A 20,647-nucleotide genomic window follows, 5' to 3' on the forward strand; every position below is an offset into this window, starting at 1 on the left:
CAGCTGTGTCCAACTCTGTGCTGTGCTTAGCCACTCAGTCGTGTCCCACTCTTGCGACTCCATAGACTATAGCCTGCCAGGCTCTTCTGTCCATGGGATTCTCCAGGCAAGAATACTGGAGTGGGTTGTCATTTCCTTCTCCAGTCCAACTCTTTAGGACCGCATAGACTGTAGCCCTCCAGGCTGCTCTGTCCATGGAATTTTCTAGGCAAGAATACTGGAGTGGGTTGCCATTCCCTTCTCCATGGAATCTTCCCAACCCAGAGATCGAACCCATGTCTCCCTCCTCTCCTGCATTGACAGGCAGATTCTTTAATCACTGCACCACAGCCAGGTGCATAGTAAGTGACTCGTTTGAATCAGTCTCCTCCCATGGGGAGAGTCCCTTTACCAGGGGGTGGGGAGATGACCCAGAGGTGAACAACAGGGTTAAGGACTGACCTTCAGGGGACCCATAAGTTGAAACTCGGGAATGGGGGGTTTTTATTTGGGTGGCGGGGTTGGCGGGGGGCAGGTTCCAGGTGAGAAAGGCAGTGAGGAAATGGAGTCGGGACTACTTTGAGGGGGAGGGGAGAGGGGGGCTTTCTAAATAGTGAATTTTTTAGCTTGGACGCTAAAGGGAAGGAGGGAGGCATTCAGCTGGATAGAGGGGATGGTCAGTGGGACAGGGGTGGGGGGCGTACTTAGAGTGGGGGTAGGGGGCTGGGGAGGTGCACTCAATCTGTCCCCTCTTCCAGGATGGGTTTTCCTGGGGATCCGTGCGGGTGGCAAGTTTGGGGAACTGAAGGACAGTCTCAGGAAGGCAGAGGGTCATGAGGAGAGTTTGAAACAAAATTTCCACAGCAACCCAAGGCTCCGAGTTCCCAGACCAGGCTCTTTCTGACAAAACCACTGAGACCTTCAGGCAGGATAGGAGGGACTCTTAGGAGCCGGGGACCCCGCCTCGCCCCGCCCAGTCAGGCCAGCCAGAACCCTTTATAAAGTTAAGGATGGGGTCATTGGCCCGAGACCGAGCGTCAGTAGGTGGCGCCGGGGCTGAGCCGGCGAGGGCTATGGATTCTGCAGGAAACTCGGGCGGGACCCGTAGATACAAAGGGTCCTCTACGCCCGGCTCCCTGCCCAGCGGGCCTCCAGAAGATGAATGGGGACGGCCGGGCCAATCCGAGAGCAGGATTCACAGCCACTGGCGCAGGAGCCAATCGGATCCCTGGCGTGGCCGCGAGGCGGGGACGGAGCCAATCAGCTGTGAGGACAGGACCAGGGGGGCGGATCCGCGCGGTGTTTCAAATCGACTGGATGGGCGAGGAGCGGCTATGCTCGTCGTCTGGTCAGCCTCGGGAACTGTTGGGTGAGTGCGGGCCGGGGTGTGGTGGGGTTCTGTTCAGAAGGGACGGGAGCAGGTGGGGTGGGGACCTCTAGTTAGGACGGGCACGGCATGTGGAGCTTCTGGGTATAGCCGGATGGACATCGGGGTGTCTGGTCAGCCCACCTCCGCGCGTTGGGTTAGGGCAAACTCGTGAAAGAGTCCCTAATCCAGCCTTGGGCCAAGTGCTGAGGCTCAGCGACGGCCGGCGGGTCCTGACTGCCTCCCTCCCAGCCTGAGGCAGATAACGGAAAATAGGCTGGGATGAAAAGACAGTTAATCCAGACACTCACAGCAAGGGACGCCTTGCTGGCAGGCCTTGTCCAGACTCTGCCCTCTCCCGGGCCTCGCTGACCTCACTTCTAGGAAGAATTCCTCTTTCCTGCACCCACGGTTGACAAGCGCCCCACCCCATGGGCCCCAGGACAGGAATCTCTTCCTCTGGTACCCGGTGTCTCACTGGATCCTGGGAGTGGGATGGAGGATACCCTGCTGATCTCCCATTGATCTCCTCCCCAGGGTCTGTGGGAACAGAACAGACTCTTGAACAGTCAGATGGCTTCTCGGTGGCCAGCTGTGGGGGCTTCCCTGCGTCGGAGGTCTCTCCAGAACCAGGAGCAGTTGGAGGAGAGCGAGGCCCTGCAGCCTGTAGCCGGCCACCCAGACACCTCCAGCGGGGCCCTGGGCTCCCTGTGCAGACAGTTCCAGAGACGGCTGCCCCTGAGAACAGTCAGCCTCAACCTCGGGGTGGGACCCTCCTGGAAACGCCTGGAAACCCCAGAGCCAGGGCAGCAGGGCCTCCAGGCTGCAGCTCGCTCAGCTAAGAGCACCTTGGGTGCCATGTCCCAGGTAATGCCGACCATGTCCAGGTATGGATGTAGGGCTTCCTTGATGTGGAAAAATGGCTGCCCCCAAAGAGCCCCCAAGAATACAGACTCTGTGAAGACAGGGTCCTTGATTTATTACTGTGTCCCCAGCTCTCCAAACAATTCCTAGTACACACTAGTGTGTGCATGCTAAGTCGCTTCAGTCATGTCTGACTCTTTGTTACACTATGGACTGTAGCCCACTGGGCTCCTCTGTCCATGGGATTCTCTAGGCAAGAATACCGGAGTGGGTTGCCATGCCCTCCTCCAGGGGACCTTCCCAATCCAGGGATCGAGCCCAAGTCTCCTATCTCTTCTGCATTGGCAGGCAGTTTCTTTACCACTAGTGCCATCTGGGAAGCCCATGGCACACAGTAGATGCTCAACAAATAGCTGAATGAGTGAATGAAAACAGTGTTGTGGAGGAAACAGAACATCACGAGACAAGATGATAGAGCTATACTGTGAGAGGAAATTGCATGCAAAGGGCTAATGGTGGGGGAACACCAAAAACAAGCTTAGTCAGTGAAGGCTTCCTGGAGAAGGTGACTCCATGGAATTCACCCAGGAAAGGGGAGGTATGAGGAGGTAAGGAGAGTGTACAAGACAGGTGAAATAGTCCAGGCCCAGGGTTGAAGGAGAGCAAGATGCTGAAGAGAACTGGCAGGAACTTAGTCTGGGTATGGCTGGAGGACAGAAAGCAAGGCAGGGCGTGAGAAGGTAGGGTGTGTGCCAAACATGTTTAGAATTATTTCACTGTCTCCTGGGGGTAGGTGTGGTCTCCCCCGGTCCTCCCCTTTGAGTCTGTCCAGAAAGAGGGTTTGGATTTAGACCAATGCAGGCTTGGGCTGCCATCTATGGGGTCACACAGAGTTGGACACGACTGAAGTGACTTAGCAGCAGCAGGCTCCATGAGCCAGAGAGGTTCTGCTGCTGCCCATGCACTTATTCCTGGGGGCCTGAGCTGGGTCCCTGCCATGGACCTGTGGCCTCATGGACTCATTCGCATCCTTCACTCTGAGCCTAAAGGCTGCCTGGATCTGTAGGACCAGCTGGTGGGCTGAGGGGTTGGGGGATGCCCTGAGGAATCAGGTAGCTCACTCCTGGCTTGTCCACACTGACTTTTCCATGTCACAGAGGATCCAGGAGTCCTGCCAAAGTGGCACCAAGTGGCTGGTGGAAACCCAGGTGAAAGCCAGGAGGAGGAAGAGAGGGGCCCAGAAGGGCAGTAGCCCCCCAGCTTGCAGCCTGAGCCAGAGGAGCACCCGGCTATCTGTGGCCGCCCCTGCCCACTCAACCCTGGACCCCTGGGAGAAAGAGTACCACCGCCTCTCTGTCCAGATGAGCTCCCGTGCCCACCCTTGGCGACGGTCCAGAAGGGAGGCTGCCTTCCGGAGCCCCTACTCCTCGGCAGAGCCCCTCTGCTCCCCTAGGTGAGTGGGGTAGTGCCTGCCCTTCAAATACTAGCTGGGCCCTGGGGGCTGCTGAGCACCTTCAGGACACCCTGAGCTGAGCCACATCCATGCTCTGGCTCAGCTCTGCGCCCCACTATGGGGGACCTGGGGAGGTCCTTCTGGGCCTGAGTTTCCCCACCTGCCAAAGGAAGAGGCAAGCTTAACTCTAAGAGTATCACAGTCACCTAAGCTCCACCAAAAGTTTTTGAAGCCACCTGGCGGGGTCGGTGGGTGGAGGCTCACCTATCTGCAGGATCATCTACCCTTGACAATGGCCTCCAGCTGTTCTCTGCCATCTGCTCCAAGCCTCTCTGACAACACTTCCTAGAATGGGGGTCTGGGATGATTAGTTCCCAGCCCACACGGTCATCTCTGGGGCCTGTACACCAGGTCCCAGTGCTGGGTTAGAATAGGCTCCTGCCACAGGTTTCCAGCTAGTGACTGATACGCATGGTTTTTCCTTCTGTCCAGTGAGTCCGACAGTGACCTGGAGCCTGTGGGGGCAGGAATCCGGCATCTCCAGAAGGTGTCCCAAGAGCTAGAGGAGGCCATCGTAGCGGAGGACAGGTGAGCCAGCTTACCGTGCTTCAAAGGACATGGCCGGGAGAGTCCCCTGCGAGCCAGGCCACTTTTTTAGGCAGGTCTCTTGTTCAGACTCTGCTATGTGAGTCTAACAATCTCTCTCCCTCTCTGAGCCTCAGCAACATGCCTTGGTCTCCTCCTTGATCAAATACTTAGGTTGGGGTGGTAGTTAAGAACACACCTGGATGATGTGGCCCCCTGGGCCTTGGGCCCCAAAATGTGTCCATCACATGTGATGGGGTACCTGGTTCCTGAAAGATCCACCCTTCTTCCACCACTCACTCTCCATGGTTCCTCTCCACCATGCCCACCCTGGAACTGGGGAAAGTGACGTGGCTGCTGTGAAATGCCTGGTCTGTCTGCTTAGGACCCTGTCCTGGGGCAGCACCTGGGACTGGAGCTGCCCTAACTGGGGTCATACGTATGTGGCTGTGATAGGCTCTGAGGCGGCTCCCCGCTGGTGCTGACTACATGCCAAGTGGGCCATGTACCCACCACACTGCCAGGTCTGGTCTTGTCTAGCCTGGGTGGGGAAGGCCCCTCAGAGCGTGAAGCACCCAGGACAGACAGCAGCACCTGTCCCCACCGCTCTCCCATCTCTAGTGGCGACATGACTGTTTCTCTCATCCGAGACTGAGGACAGCACCCTTCAGGTAATGCCTTCCTTCCAAACCTCTTCCTCAGAGCTTTCTTTTCCCTTGCCCTCCTCCTCCTCCTCTTCCTCCATGAGCTCATAGGCATATCTGGAACTGAGTCTTTGCTGGAAAAAGATGTTGAGTTGATGGGCCCCACAGAGCCGAAAGCATGCAAATCCTCTGATCCGCTGGGAGCCAGGGCTGTGGCTAACCTCACTGAGCCCATCACTGATGGAGCACACGCGGGGCACCCCTAACAACCACAACCACCTTCCAGAACCTCATTGGGGGGGGCAGTCTCTGGTGTTCCCACTTCCCCTGGGGTATGAAGGAGCTCTGTCTTGCAGGAAGCAAGCCACAGCTGACCACCATGCCCTCACACTCAGGATCCACACCTCCCGGGAGTTCCTGGAGGACCCAGGAGCTGGCGGTGCCCCTGAGCTGCCACAAACAAGGACCTGACTCACAAAGCCCCAGGTGGGGGCTGCTTGGGGTCCTCTGCTTTCCTGCTTCAGCCACCTCCCGGCCCACCAGGGACCACCTGCCACAGCCTGCAAGCGACTCAGGGAGATCTCAGAGGGGTGGGGGGAACCATTCATTCTACTTCCCTTTGGGGCTTAGGAACTCAACCCACGTATGAGCTTTACCGTTGCTTCGTTTGTAACATGAAGTGCAGATGGCAGGTAATATTTGAGAGCCTGAGCTATGTATCCAGGAGTGGGGTCTACAAAGAGTCAGACCATATTATCACCAGTGCGGGGGCTCTTGAGAACCCAGATTTAGCCCTACTTCCCACACAAGAACCCCGGAAGGAGGGGTGGGAGAGGTTTCCAGGCCCCAAGACCCTGGGTCCACAGGGACCTATTCTCATTCTCAGCACAGGGCACTGTGGGCATAGAGGGCACACACTATTCAGTAGCGATTTCTGCCCTTTGTAAATTATTTAAGAAATCTGCTTTGTCATTTTATTAGAAAGAAGCCAGCGTGTGACTTTCCTGGATAACACTGGTTTTTCGTAATAAAGACTCTTTCTGTAGCGGCATCTGCTTGTTGTCATCGCTATACCCCCACACCGCTCTGGGCAATAGGTCTGGGACCTGGCTTTGTTGCCATCACCCACCCCAACTCTGAGCCAGCCTGCCCTCAGATCAGGGGGAACACGAGCAATGGGAAAGGTCTCTCGGCTTAGTTCAGAGCAAAGTACGTTTTAAAGGCAAATAAGGTTTTTATTTAAGTGACAACATTTGAGAGTGAAAAACCAGCTCACATCAAAATCAAGACCAGTTGTAAAAATCGTTTTAACTTCATAGTGCTGTTTTTGTCTTGTTAGAAATCTCATATTTTACATTTTCTTTTCTAACGGATTTTGTACAAGGCAGCCATGAAAAATTGAATAAATCTTTTTCACCACAGAACCATCCACCACAAATAATACTGCGAGTTGCACACTTAGGAACAGTCAGACAGACAAGATCCGACGGGCTGCCATCACCACGTAAACAAACAGAAAAGGACAGCGGGGTCCGAGGGCAGGAGTCCCCACCAGCCAGCCGCCCTACGGTCCCACCCCTCCTTGATGTCACCTGCCTCTCCTTCTGTGCATGAGGGTGGGGGACAAACTCTTGATTTTTTTTTTTTTTCCCAATCACCCTGTTGGTTTCTCAGCCAGGAGTCAAGGACCCAGGCCATGCCTCGCTGCTTGGACTGAACCCTACTTAGGATTTTTAAGAAAGTTCCCCCATGCCCGGGGTCGGGGGAAGGGGAGGGGACGTTTCCTTTGGCTGAGCCAAAAGAGAATAGGTTTCCAGAGCACTTGGCACCCCAACCCCCCGGGGATTCGGCAGGAAGGTTGGTCATTTAAGGCGGGGTCAAGTTGAGGCTCCGCAGGCAAGGCACCCCTCCCGGGCGGAGCTGCACCTGGGCTGGGTGGGTGAGTGTCCCCGCAAAACCGGCACCACCTCGGGACCCATTTCCACATGCCTCGGGGTCCGGCTTCCATTGAAACACTGGCGCCATGTTTTATCTGCAGGGCACTTCCGGGGCGTGGTTCTGGGCTCCAAAGTGGTGAAAGTACAGTTTAAAAACCATGAGATCCAGCCTCCCCACTTTCCTAGAGCCCACCCCCAGTAATGTCTGGAACACTGGGGTTCAAAATTGTTTATTTTCTGTGGCCCAGCACCCAGACTGGAGGGCCATTTACCCAAGTGCATGAAAGAGTCCGACTTTTTTTTTTTTTTCAATGTATCTGTTGCGGAGCCTAAGAGAGAAGTTGAGATCTTTAGAAAAATGCCATGAGGCTGGAAGAGCAGGCCCTGGCTACATATGCACCCTGAACCCCCAACAGGGCGAAGGCAGGGGAAGGCAGCAGGCAGGCCATCTATCAGGATAGCCCCCCGGACTAGGAAGAACAAACATGCCACGCAAGAAACAAGGAGCTTTGGTCAGGCGGGAAGATCTGTTTCCCAGGCCCTGGGAGCAGGCACACCAGGAGCTGGAAGGACTCTCTAGGAAACAGCCAGATTGGGGGGTCACAGAACTACTCCGGGAGAGGCAGCAGCAACCCCTCCAGAGAACACAAGTTGGTTCTTTGTTTTTCTCCAACTCAACTGGATGGACAAAAATCAAACAAACCACTAGCAGAGAAAGTGCGTATTGGTTACAGAGTTGCCATGAAAGCAGTACTGAAACGAGTCTGATCACTATACAGAACCCCACGTACACACATTTACACACACCAACTGCAGCTCCCAAAACACTGTGTTCAGAATACCTCATTGTACACCTTCCATATCAAGCTGCAAGTCATCAGAGCCCCAAACCGGAGCTCTGGAAAGGAAAGGGTGCAGGCCCTCTGCTGGGGCTCACGTCCCAGCTCTGACCCCTACAACCACAGAACCGTGCTCCCCCACACTCCAAATTCTTCAGGGTCCCAGCCTCTCTTGCTCCCAGGCTGAGGTTCTCAGAAAAAAAGGGGTAGAGGTATTCTAGCTGGGGAAAAAGTATCTCACGCTAATTATTTCATCACTTGAGAGTAATACATCAGTGGCTTTTGCAAAAAGGAGATGGATTTCAGAGAAGCAGACTATGTCTGCCCGAGTTTAATTCAGGGTCTATTTTGGAAAGGAGGGGAGAGATTGGCTTTGGGGTGACTATGCCATAGGAGCTGGTGCCCAATGGAGAGCCAAGAAGGGTAAAATGTTAAAGGACGGATGGGCCCGTCATGAGCTGGGGGTGATCACTCTTCCCCGACAGACTTGCCAGCAGCTCTAGGTTTGGGTGCAGATGCAGCGCTGGAAGTGGAGCTGGAGAAGACAGTTCTCGTAGAGCAGGGGTGGGGGCTGGGAGCCCGGACCCCTCCAGCCCCAGAGGGGCGTCGAGTGTGCCAGGTGATTCACAACAGCAGGGCCAGTTGCCCCCACCAGCAGCCGCCACTGGGGAGGACCCTGGCCACATGGGAGCTGCGAGAGGTAGACAGCAGAAGCAACACCGAGCAAAACAGGTGCCTGCTGGGCATACAGACGTCTGGGCCCTAGGGCAGCCCAGCCCCCGACACAGAGCCCGGCTGAAAGAGCTGGACTAGCCTCAGCGACAGCCCGAGGGACTCGGAGGCGGCCCGGGAAGCACCCCACACAGCAGGTGTGGGTCTGGGCCAGGAAGCAGGAGAAGTGCAGGGGACCAATGCCCTGGCCAGGGGCTCAGCAGCAGGAAGGCCTGGGCAGAATTTGAGGGAACCCCAGGAGAGCCAAGCCCTGCCAACCTCAAGGGACGACCCAAGAGGAGGTTATAGGCATCAAACCAAGCTGAGTGGCCAGGGGATGGGCAGAGAACACAACAGTTTGAGCCAAAATTACATGAACCCCCGGAGCTCTGGGACCTCAGCTGTCTACCTTCCAGGAGCCAAGGGGAGAAATCACTCTGAGCCGAGCTGGAGAGGAGGAACCAGGCCAGGGCCTGCGGGGAGATGTCTCTGTTCCTGGGACGCCAGGTTTGGGCATCAGTGCAAAGCAACATCTCCACAGAGCAGGGACTCCCTTTCCCAGCAACCCCCACAGAGGGGCTTCCTTGGAAGTGGTGGGCCCCCAGAGCCCCTCTCTCAGTCTGCGGGGAGGGTATAGATCACTGGGCGCTCTGAAGGGCTCTTAGGCCTGAAAAGCCGCAGAGGGCAGAAGTGCAGGACAGGCTAGGAGTCAAAAACGCCCCACGATCTCAGCTGGGGAGACCCTCCAATTACAGAAGGAAGGCAGGGCCCAGCGAGGGCAAGCAACAGGCTCAAGGGTTCCCAGCCAGCCCAGCTAGGCCAGAGCCCAGGGCTGCAGCCTCACGGCGGAGGGCACCAGGGCAGGACTCCGGGAAGAGGCAGGACTGTCCTCCAGGGCCCTGGGAGAAAGGCAAGGATACAGAGGACAAGAAAGGGGGGACCATAGACAGCTGCAGGAGGACAGACCGTCAGCACCAGACCCCGCCCCCAACCGTCTGTGGACAGAGAGCTCAAACATAGGATGAACCTACTGGACATCCTCTCACTCCCAGAAAGTGGCCACTTGGCCACAGGCGAGCCAGGCCCAGGATGGTGACCTGGGACGTCTCCAGGGGGCGGGCACAAATGCCACTTGCGCCCCCTCCCCTCACCCCAGCGGGCAACCAAGAAGCTGCACTTGCCAGTGGCTGCTGGTCCCTGATTGGGGGGCGCCTCCCTTTAGGGCCTGCCAACCATCACTGCCGAAGCCTCCGGAACTCAGAGAGATGGTCGACTTTGTCAAACACTCAGGCTCCAGGCAAGCCTGCCCCCGGGGGGTTACACAGACATCCACCCTGACTGGGGCTTGCATTGCAGGCGTAGGGGAGCAGCAGCGACTGCATTGAGACCCCTGGATCTCACCCCTTTGCCGCCCAGGGAGCCTCCCCGCCAAGGCCAGGCAGGGTCCCTCCCGCCTCGCTGGTTGGACACTTTGCTGGACAGACACGGGAGGGAAAAAGCAGGAAACAGCCTGTGTCTGCCGGGGACAAGGCAGCCCCTCCCGTCCCCGCAGGCAGCCCTGGTGGGCCCCCCACCACCTTGCTCTGCTGCACCGCGCGGCCCTCAGGGCACCGACTCGAACTTGGGGGGCCCGCGCGCCCAGCTGAGCGCGGGCAGGGGCCGCTCGTGGTCCTTGTCGGACTCGGGCTGGCTCTGGGCCCGCTCGGGCTTGGGGTTGGCGGGCGGGTCGGGCTGCTGAACCGACATGGTCCGGCGCAGGTGGTTGCGCTTCCGCAGGAACTCAGGCTGCGCGTGGAGGCCGAAGCTGCCCTTGCGTAGGATCATGCGCGAGCTGTTCTTTTTGGGGCGCGAGCGGTGGCCGGCCTCCAGCGCCGCCAAGTGCGCCGCGTAGCCCTCGCTCAGGAACTGCGGAGAGGACAGGCGTCAGGTCAGCGGGGGCAGGCGGGCCCTGGTCCGGTCTCCTCCCTCCACCCCCACCAGCCCCAACATCGCCCCTTCCCTGGAGCACCCAGCCTCTTCCCTACCCAGGTTGCTCATTACTCTTCGAGGCTCCCTGCCTGGCTTGGCACAACTGAGTGCTTCAGTCTGACCCACGGGTCACACCTGGGATTTCCTGGATTCCTGAAGCTCTCTCATCCTTGTCACTTTCACTAAGGTCCCCCAAAGGTAAGTCTCTCCCCGCCTCCAGCTTCTACCACAGGGAACTTCACTGATGTTTTCCTGGTCCCCACAGTGGCCCTCCTGGCCAATCCCTTCTGCTGGGCCTGCAGAACCTTGCTACTCAAAGTGTGGGCCGTGGACCACCGGCATCAGCAGGACCTGGACCTTTGACAGGCAGACTGTCAGGCCCCACCCCAGGCCTAGGAATCTGAATCTGCATTTAAACAAGCTCCCCAGGTCATCCGTGTGCAGGTTAGAGTTAAGAAGCCCTACTCTAATGGTCCCCACTCTGAGGTCCCACCATCTCTGCCCTTCTACCTGATGCTCACTCTCAAGCACCTCCATTCAACATGGTACAAAGAGATCATTATCACCTTCCCATCAATCGCCTGCTTCTCAATCCCAGTAATGGTACTACCTGCCTGGTTGCCCAGGGCTTCCCAGGTGGCGCTAGTGGTAAAGAACCTGCCTGCCAGTGCAGGAGATGTAAGAGACGGGGCTTCAATCCCTGGGTCGGGAACATCCCCTGGAGGAGGGCATAGCAACCCACTCCAGTATTCTTGCCTGGAGAATCCCGTGAACAGAGGAGCCTGGCGGGCTACGGTCCATGGGGTTGCAAAGAGTCGGACACGACTGAAGCAGCTTAGCACACACGCACCTGGTTGCCCAGGTCACATTTTGATATTTGGCAAAACTAATACAATTATATAAAGTTTAAAAATAAAATAAAATTAAAAAAAAAAAAAAAGAAAGAAACCAAGGGCCAGCCTTGACATTCCGTTTCTCCCATCCTGAGAATCTGATCCCTTCGTTACCAAATCCAATCCATCCTGCTTTAGAAGTGCCTCTCAAACCGTAGGTCTTCATGCCCTGCTGCCACCCTGCCATTGCTCCCCTCCCCTCTCGCCTTCCTCTGATGCTCCCTCCAACCACAGCCCGAGGATCTCTCTGAATCATGAATCACAGCCATCCAGTCCCAACTTTGGCAAGACACATAGGCCGTCCGCCATGCACCGTGCCAAGCTCTGCTCCGGCTCCCTCCCGCATCACCCTCAGCCAAGCTGAGTCACTTGCAGTCAGTTCCCAGAATATACACTTGCTCTGCCACCTCCTGACCCTTCCTTTTGCTGCTGCCTCTGTCATCAAGGCTCATCCAAGCTCAGGCCCTTCAGGGACAACCCCTTCTGACTTTCAAAAAATCAACCTTGTCCCTGAGTCAGATTTAGCCGCTCCTCTTTAGGGCCCACAATTCTCTGTCTCCCCTGCCATTCTTTATGGCTATTGCCACACTGCACTGTCGTTGTTGGCTAGTTTTTCCACCTCCCCGTCTAGACTAGATGACGTGACATCCGAGTCCACCTACACCCTGCACAGGTAACCAGTTGTGTTTGTTGAATGAATGAATGAGCAAGTGAAAGAACGAACAGATGACTGAATGAACAAACAATGGAATAAACCACCTTCTCCCTGTCTCTGCTTCTACCGGCCCCACACCCCCACCTCCACCCACCTGGCACTGGGTTTGGTACTTCTTGGTGGGCCGGCCCACAATGAAGATCTGGGAGGGCGGCAGGCCCAGCACGCTGTAGACGGAGATGTCCTTCGTGGAGCCGTAGGCTGCGCTGATTTTGATGAAACACTGAAACACAGGGCAGCTGATGGGGGCGGGGGCAGTGCATCCGCCACGAAGGATTCCTAGATGTCCCCCCAGGGATCACTGGTGGGGAGCCCTTTTTCTTCACACAGACAGACTCCAAGTCACTGGTCCACCTTGCATCAGGGGCCACCCCCTGCAGTGGCCTCCCCTTCCTAAACCTCACTGTTCTCATCCATCAGTGGAGATGGAGGAGATACACACCTCGCTGGGCAGTAAAAGGACCGATGAGATGCACGTGAATGTGCTTTGCCAACTGGGCATCCGCTTGGACAGTCGGAGCATGTGGGGTAAAGGAGGGGCTCCCCCCAGGTTGAGGGAGGAGGAGGGGCCGAGGAGGAGAGTGGCCGAGGACTCACCCCTCCCCAGCCGAAGTCCCTCCCCCGCCGGACGCTCACCTCCTGCATCAGGTTGCGCAGGAAGATGGCCTTCTGCCGCAGCGGGTCGTGTACCAGCCCGTCGGAGAAGAAGATCATGCCCTGGGGGAAGTTGTGCTGGGACAGCCATGACACCACCCGCTGCTTCTGCATGTCCGGCCGCCCCGTGATGTAGAGGATCATGTAGCCCAGGTCCTGCCAGTGCCTAGGGAGAGGATATTTCAGGGTCCAGCCCTCGCCCAGTGCAAGCTACCCACTGCCCAGCAGCCCACACTCCCTGCTTTCCTCCCTACCCCCAAGAAGCTGGAGGAACTGTTCCAGGGCATGGTAGGGGAAAACAAGGGGGACCCAGAAATTCACACCCCAAGTTGAGCCCCGTGAGTCCCAGCCATCCCCCCCAGATGGCCACAGGTGCCAACCGCATGCCCACAGCCCAGCTGGTCCCCCCCCACCTCCGCCCTCTCTGCTTGGGTCCCCTTCTCCCTGATGCCACTGCCATCACTCAAGTTTCTGGAGCCAGAGACAAGCCACTTAGATTTCTCCCTTTCCCTCCATCTCCCCACCAGTCAGCAAGGCTTTGATTCTACCAGGCAGCATCTTCACTCCACCCTCTCACTTTAACTCCACTTCTAAGCCTCAGCTCAGGCCTATTGAACTGGTCCCCAAGAACTCCCAGGACCGCTATTGGTCCACTTTTGGCATGCTGATGATTCAGAGTCCTGGAGAACAGTTTCTTGTGCCCATGACTTATTTTCTTCCACTGGACTGTGAGTTTCCTCCAACTAGGAGCTCTTTCTGCATCAGTCCCAGAGCATAGAGCCTGGTCCAGAACCGGCCTCGGAAGACTGGAGGGAGGCAGACAGGAAGGGAGGAACTCAAGTGGTACCTCTTTTGTTTTTCTCTTGGCAAAATCCTTTTGCACCTCTCTCCACAGTACAACAGCCCTGGGAGGTTGTTTCCAGCCACACTTCCCACCCTGTCCTAAACTGGCCTCTAACACCCAATGGCCCTGAACTTATCCCTACACATGGTCTGTTCTTCCCTGTCCTTCTCACCTTCTTGGCCTATCAAATTCAGTCCTGTATTTTCTTCCTTTTGCCTTTCTGTTTGTGCTCATCTTTGTACAGTGGCATGGATTGAAATATATATGCACCTGTCCTTCAAGGGCTGACTCAAATGCCACCTCTCCCAGGAAGCCTGCTCTGCTTTCTCCAATCAGCTATAAAAAGTCCAGTCTCTTGATTGGAACCGTGTGTTAGCTAGTCTCGAAAGAAGGGCCCCCCAGTGAGCCACATGTCCCAGCAGTCACACCTTTATGTGTTCCCTTCCTCTTTGAAACTGGGCTGATCCTGGGATTAGCTTGGAACTAATAGAACAAGTGTAGTGGGAAAGACACTGAATCCCAAGACTGGGTACTAAGAAGGCTTGTAGCTTCCAGCTGGGTATCTGGGAACCATAGTAGGCCAGTTACCAGCAGGGAAGCCCATCATCAGGTACCAAGTCTGGCTAGTCTGAGATCACCCAGGCTGGCCACCTGGAGCAGCCACATGGAGAGAGAAAAAGACAGACCCCAGCCAAGGAACAAGATACATGAGTTCATCACCCATCTTGAACATCTTGAACATCCAGCCCTTAGATGACCCCCAGCCCAGACCACAATCTGACTGCCATTTCTGGAGAGGCCGCCTCTAAGAACCTCCCAGCAGAACCCAATCAATCCACGGAACGATGTCATAGAATAATAAACTACTATCATAAGTCACTAAAAATGAGACATTTGCTCCATGGCGATTGGTAATCAGAACATAACAATTTTATCCTGATTGGGATCTGAATGCAAGAGACCCGTCCTGATTCACTGCACAGAATGCTCTGACGGTGTTAGGCTAAATGGAGAGAGGGAGGCAGGGAGGAACAGAAGGCTGGAAGGTGGTGGAGCTTCTCAAGAACCCTCAGTATATTACTCCTGCAGGTGAAGCTAGGACTCCTGGCTCCCAGCCCAGAGACTAGTGGAATTCCTAGAGGAAACTAGAAAAACACAGCCCACCTCCTGCACAGCCACTGGTTCCTTCCCCAGAGGATATGTCCCCTGCCAGAAGGAAACACTCACCGGACAACGTCCACTGCCCCCGGCCGAACCTTGGGGTCACTTCCCATGATGGACACGCTGGCGGCAAAGGAGCCATCGATGCTGAAGACCACACACTCCATGCCCCGGGGCAGCACTGTGAGGTAGCTCATCGCGCAGGTCTGGTCGCCCCTGAAAGGTGCCCACCTGGGGGTTAGCTGTGCACTCAGGGTCAGGTGTCAGCCTGAGGCCAACATCAGCCCTTGGCCGGGGTCAGAGCTCAATAGGGGCCAGGATGAGAGAGAAGCCGGGTGGCACCTCCTGATGCTAAAGCTGTAACCACATCCATTTTCCTCTCTCCCAGCAGACAGGGATGGGGCCCAAGACAGCATCCCCAGGACCCCATCTTCTGAACAGGCCTGGAAGGGCCATGGAATTGGGTGAAACCACCGTGAGAATGTCCCCTGGGTCTGACCTGACGACCATCTTCACGGGGTAGACACCGACCCCCAGGCGCCGGGGCCGTGGCACGCTGTATGTGATGCGCCCACTGCTGTTGGTGATCTCTGTGTCCAGGTGCACCCAGCGGCCGGAGGACGGCTCTGCCATCACCAGGATGTCCACCTGCAGGAGGCGAGGGGGCCAGGGGACTCGCTGAAAGCCGGGGAGGGTGCTGGACTTGGGAGCTCTCTGCCAAGACCGCAGGGCTCGGGGTCCCCACTTGATGCTAGTTCCTGGCTCCCACCATCCCTTCTCTTTCCACTGCAGCCACACCGGCTTCTCCTAAGTGCCCAGTCCATCCCTCACTGACCCGGGTGAGCATCTCCCACCTCGTGCAGCCAGCCCCTCCCCACAGCCCTCGGCCCAGGTGCCATCTGGTACCCAGGAAGGAGGGCCCAGCTTCTGTACCTTCTCGCCGGTCAGGGCCACCATGTCGAGGGGCCCGTACATGAACCTCCCCACCAGGACTTGGGGGCCATCTTCGGCAGCAATCACGTCATTGGCCCGGTGGTTGGCAGTGACATTCTGGAAGGACAGAAACCAGTTCAACCTCTGCAAGGGGACTTGACCTTGCTTTTGATTTGCATTGTCCTCAGGATGGGTTGGAGGATGGTCCCCTGTGAAATCTTGCCTTTCTTCCTTTATTAACCCCATTAAAGTTTCCAAGACATGTCCCCACAGAACCTCTGAAGAAAACAGGCCCTTAAAAACTTCACATCATCTCCAAGGAGTGCTAGACTCCCACAAATGAGCATCCTCTGCTCTTAACGCTCCCCATGGCCCGGAGGTAACAGCCAGTCCTCAGAGAGTGGCATCCTTCTAGAAGGCCAGGCTGGAAACTTTGGGTCACCGTCGCTTCTTCCTTCCACATCACGGCTCATATCCAGTAGCCATTAACCATCCGTCTTCACTTAGTGGGCGATTTAAATGTGAAGAGTAGAGAGAACCGTGTAGGAAGACTCGTGTGGCTGCAAACCAGTCACAGCCCTTCTGGCTCCCTTCTTCCTTTGCAGGATCCCCCACCCCACTCCTGCCTCACTCCAGATTATTCTGGAGCAATTCTGGACATCACATCATTTGTTTATAACTATATCCCAGCATCCCCATCCTTCTTCATGTCTGGTTTCAATTCATTCCGCAGCTCCCAGCCGGGACCACCTACCACTCCCAGCCTGGCTTCAAGACCCCAGACCACTGAATTTTTACAAAACTGCCTACATCAGTGTCTCTGCCCACACCCCGGGCACCTCTCTCGTGGACTCTGCTAGTAGCATCTTAAAGGAGCCCCTGATTCAAAACACAGCCCCCACGGCAGATTCATTGTCTTTACGAAGCATAGAACTTTTAAGCTCCTGGCTCCAAATCCTGAGCCTGGCATCAAAACTTTGCTGGGAAACCATTTGAGTCCCCTCTCACGCTGCTGCCCTTGGAAGCCCAGTTGGTTCTTTCAGGTCAGGCTCTGCAGAGAGGCCTCAGGGCCTTCGCTCACATTGATTCCCCATCCCCCCCACCCCGTCTCTCCACAGCATCCCTGGTCCTCTGTCTCCACATTCTGCCCATCCATTATGACCTGACTCAGCTTCGTCTTCTCTAAGAAGCACTTGGGGACTCCCCAGACACAGTCTCTGCTGCTGCTGCTGCTGCTAAGTTGCTTCAGTCATGTCCGACTCTTCGCAACCCCATGGACTGCAGCCTACCAGGCTCCTCCATCCATGGGATTTTCCAGGCAAGACTACTGAAGTGGGCTGCCATTGCCTTCTCTGGACACAGTCTCTACCTTCTCTCAATTCCCACAGTATTTTAATTCAATAGTTCAACAAATATCTGCGGGTACCTCATCCCCGCTGGTCCCTGGGCTGGGCTCTGGGTATGTAGAGAGGAACCAGTCATGGACCCTGACCTGGAGACACTTAGTCAAGTGAGGAATTCAGGTCCCCTAACAAGAATTCTGATGGCAGAAGATTCCATTCAAGGAAATAAACACATAGAAAGATGCCATAAAACGAAACTGAGTACTGTCACAAGCCACAACGTGAATCAACCTTGAAAACATTATGCTCAGTGAAAGTAGCCAGACATAAAGGACTACATATTGTATGATTGCATTACATGAAATGTCCAGAATAAGTAAACCTATAGACACAGAAAGTAGATTACTGGTTGCTCAGGGTTAGGGGTGGGAGTAAGGGGCTGCGGAGGGGGATAGTGGCTAAAGGGTAAGGGGTTTCTTTTGGAGGGATGAAACTGTTCTAAAATTAACTGTGATGATAGCTGCACACAGTTGTGACTATACTAAGACACACTGAACTGCATACTTTAAGTGGGTGAATTGTGTAAAGTGTGGTTATAGCTCAATAAAAATGTTTACCAAAAAAGAGCTGATTTATGGATCACCTTCTACCATTTAAGACTATTCTTGGGGTTCATGTCTGAGGCTCCCACAAGACTATAAGTGCCCACCATAGCAGTGGCTGTGTCTGTATATTCTTGCGCCCCACTGCCTGCCAGAAGGCCAGGGACAAAGTGAACATGGATGATTGTTTGCTGAGTAAATGAACGTATGTGGACCGAACTCCTACTCATACTTCAATACCTTGCAAAGATGACACTTCTTCAGGGAAGCCCTGCACAGCTTACCCCGACAATCCTCCTCTTCCTAATCCAGACCTCGCTCTGTGTCCTGGCAAATGCCACCCCAGGCTGTGAGCCCCATGGTTGTGGGGAGAACTCTTTCTGACTCATGTGTACATCTACAGAGGCCTGGCATACAGCTGCATATTTGGCATCTCATCTCCATCTTCAGTGCCCTGGACCTGCACCTGCTCCTGTGGAGCCAGGCCCCAGGGAACCAGCTCCTCCATCTCATCTGCTCCATACCCCCACCCCACCTCTACAGAAATCCTGGGGGCCTCGTCTAAGCATGAATCCCAGCATGTATCAGCATGGAGCTCTAACCCAAGCCCTTCCTGGCCATGTGGATGCCCCATCCCCTGGGGACAGCCCCAACCTATAGGCGCCTCCGACAAGCACATACCCGCAGCTTGACCTGGGTCCTCTTACGAAGCCACTTCTCGCGGGGGTTGGCAGGGCTCAGTGCCGCGGGGTCCAGGCCAGCGCTCTCCTTGACGTTCACACTCTCATAGCGCATCACCTGATCAACAGCCCAGCAGGACTCCGGGTCAGGCCGTCTGGACACCCCCGCCTCCTCCCCCTGGTGTCAGGGCCCTCCAGCTTACAGCCAGGCCCTTCTCCAAGCCTCCCCACCTCCCAGTCTGGGACCCTCAGGGCAGCCTTTCTGCCCACCTGTCCTGACAGCTGGGGCCAGACCACTGTCTCTCAAATGCTCCGCCCTGGGAGCAGCCCCTGCTCTCGATACCCCAACCTAGGAACCACCTGGGTCTGTACCCATTCTCTGCCTTCCCCCCGCCCCCGTCATGGTGGGTGACCATTATCGAAGGCCAGCTGGAGCCCTGGTCCCAGCTCCACCCACCTGCTCAAGAACATGATGGAGCAAGCTCCCCTGTCAACCCTGCATCACGGGTTAGCCCCTCACTGCTGGCTCATTCTCCTTAGCGTCTAAATTAGCATCCCGACTCCTTAGCATCTCATAGAGACTTTGCTGGTGGTCCAGTGGTTAAGGCTCTGCACTTCCAGTGTAGGGGCTGTGAGTTTGATCCCTAGTCAGGGAACTAACATCCCTCATGCCACACGGCTTGATCAAAAAAAAAAAAGAAACCAAATAGTTTTTTTTTGTTTTTTTTGTTTTTTTTTTTCAAAAATCTAATAAATAAATAGTAAACATGTGCTCTGGTGCCTCTTTCTAGGATCCCTCTCCAACAACCATCACACGTCCCTGATCTCCTTGATAGTAACAGATCACAAAAGACTTAGCCTGCACTATCTCCCCTTCCTCACTGCTGCCTCTCCTCCCCCAACTCCAGGCAGGCTTCTGACCCTGTGGCTCCACTGAAGCCATTCCTGCCAAGGCCCCGTGACCTCCATCCGGCCCAGCTCAGAGGCCCCCTCCCATCTATCCACTCTGATCCACCTCTGACCTCAAGGGATGTGCTCCTCTATTTCTTTCAGTGGCTCCTCCTCTCTCCCCAGAGGGGCTCCAGGACTCCTCCCTGAACTTCTCTATCTGCAGTGACTCCCTCAATCTGTGATATTGTGATTTATAATAAGAAGTAAATGTTTCGTCTTTGTCCAGCTTCAGGCACAAAGCTCCTAAAATCCTTGGAATTTCCTTAAGCGAGAGGTACAAAGGTGTCTTTTGTTATGTTAGTGAGGTGAGTTGCACCACGCCTTAGAATGGGGCTAGTTGCCAGGAGAACCCATGGCCATGATTTAATCAATCGAATCTATGTAACGAAGGCTCCATAAAAACCCAAAAGGATGGGGTTCAGAGAGCTTCCAGGTTGGTAAGGCGTGGAGCTCTGGGGACAGTGGCGCCCTCTGAGAGGGCATGGAAAACCCAACTCCTTTCCCCATACCCTGTCCTTTGCATCTCTTCCATCTAGCTGTTCCTGAGTTAAATCTTTTATGTGCCCAGTCACTTCAGTCATATCTGACTCTCTGCAACCCCATAGACTGTAGCCTGCCAGACACCTCTGTCCATGGGATTCTCCGGGCAAGAAGAACACTGAAGTGGATTGCCATGCCCTCCTCCAAGGGATCTTCCCAACCCAGGGATCGAACCCGCATCTCTTGTGTCTCCACCTTCTTGGCCGTGGAGGGTGCATGCAATCCAGCCCCCACCTCCCAGGCTCTCTCTCAGTCACTGGCCTCTCTGCTCTGCCTATTTTACAAATGAGGACACTGAGACCCACAGGAGAACAGGCGTGATGACTCCAATCTCCAAGTTGAAACATGGGCACATTCTCCTACATGGCATCTATTTAATTGTCTAGAAAGTGCCATGACATTGACCAGAAGTCATATTCCTTATGAAAACGGTTGTCTGTCCAGGTCACTCCCCGCTCCACTTGCCATGCTCCAGCGTCCAGTGTGACCGGCAAGGCAAGCACCTTCTCCCTGGAGGCAGGGCCCTCCCAGGCAGGGGCGGCATACCTGTCTCAGGATGAAGGCCACCACGTCCGTGGACTCCCAGTAGCTGGCGTGGAAGAGGTGGGGCAGGGCCACGGTGGGGAAGGCTGTGAGGACGTCAGGGCAGTACAGGGCGTAGTCGATGCGCTTGGAGCCCCACCACTTGGCTGTGACTATGGATCCGAGAGGGAGGTGAGGACTGAGTGGCCTGCCCCAGGACCTTGACCCAAGAGGCAGTGCATGTGGGACCCCCAGGGTGCAGATCCAGTGGTGGACACGCCACTAGGGACACGAATTTGGAGCCAGAGCACTCAGCTCAAAATGAGCTCTAGGACATGTGCCAGTCTTTCCCCAGCTTCAACGACCCCTCAGTCTCCTCACCCACCCAACCGGCCTCCAGGTCGCATGCTGCAAACTGATCCCCAGAACGAGGGCCGGATCCACAGACATATAGAGTCTCACC

The 20,647-nt window shown here is 55.6% G+C and overlaps 2 protein-coding genes across 3 annotated transcripts in view; one reads left to right on the plus strand and one right to left on the minus strand.

The window, feature by feature from the left end:
- Window positions 1-1,260: 1,260 nt before the first annotated feature.
- On the plus strand, window positions 1,261-5,942 carry PIMREG (PICALM interacting mitotic regulator). 2 transcript variants are annotated; one of them, XM_045164874.1, is made up of 6 exons: window positions 1,261-1,348; window positions 1,883-2,212; window positions 3,367-3,662; window positions 4,155-4,250; window positions 4,869-4,918; window positions 5,248-5,942. In XM_045164874.1, exons 2-5 carry the CDS (start codon window positions 1,919-1,921, stop codon window positions 4,900-4,902), a joined length of 720 nt encoding a protein of 239 aa, XP_045020809.1. In that variant the 5' UTR covers window positions 1,261-1,348; window positions 1,883-1,918; the 3' UTR covers window positions 4,903-4,918; window positions 5,248-5,942. The 2 variants fall into 2 exon arrangements, with proteins under 2 accessions (XP_045020809.1, XP_045020810.1); XM_045164875.1 differs by having other exon boundaries at window positions 5,287-5,942.
- A 3,313-nt stretch (window positions 5,943-9,255) lies between these two features.
- The window catches only part of PITPNM3 (PITPNM family member 3), a 92,631-nt gene continuing 81,239 nt past the window's right edge, over window positions 9,256-20,647 (minus strand). The window contains exons 13-20 of the mRNA XM_045164873.1: window positions 20,209-20,357; window positions 18,173-18,289; window positions 15,547-15,663; window positions 15,113-15,261; window positions 14,680-14,829; window positions 12,591-12,774; window positions 12,049-12,177; window positions 9,256-10,283 (exon numbers count right to left, since the gene is read on the minus strand). Coding sequence (XP_045020808.1) covers window positions 9,981-10,283; window positions 12,049-12,177; window positions 12,591-12,774; window positions 14,680-14,829; window positions 15,113-15,261; window positions 15,547-15,663; window positions 18,173-18,289; window positions 20,209-20,357 — 1,298 coding nt within the window. The 3' untranslated portion in view covers window positions 9,256-9,980. The remainder of the gene's footprint in view (window positions 10,284-12,048; window positions 12,178-12,590; window positions 12,775-14,679; window positions 14,830-15,112; window positions 15,262-15,546; window positions 15,664-18,172; window positions 18,290-20,208; window positions 20,358-20,647) is intronic.

The sequence above is a fragment of the Bubalus bubalis genome, chromosome 3, assembly GCF_019923935.1.
Source record: "Bubalus bubalis isolate 160015118507 breed Murrah chromosome 3, NDDB_SH_1, whole genome shotgun sequence".
In the NCBI taxonomy this organism is placed as follows: Eukaryota; Metazoa; Chordata; class Mammalia; order Artiodactyla; family Bovidae; genus Bubalus; species Bubalus bubalis.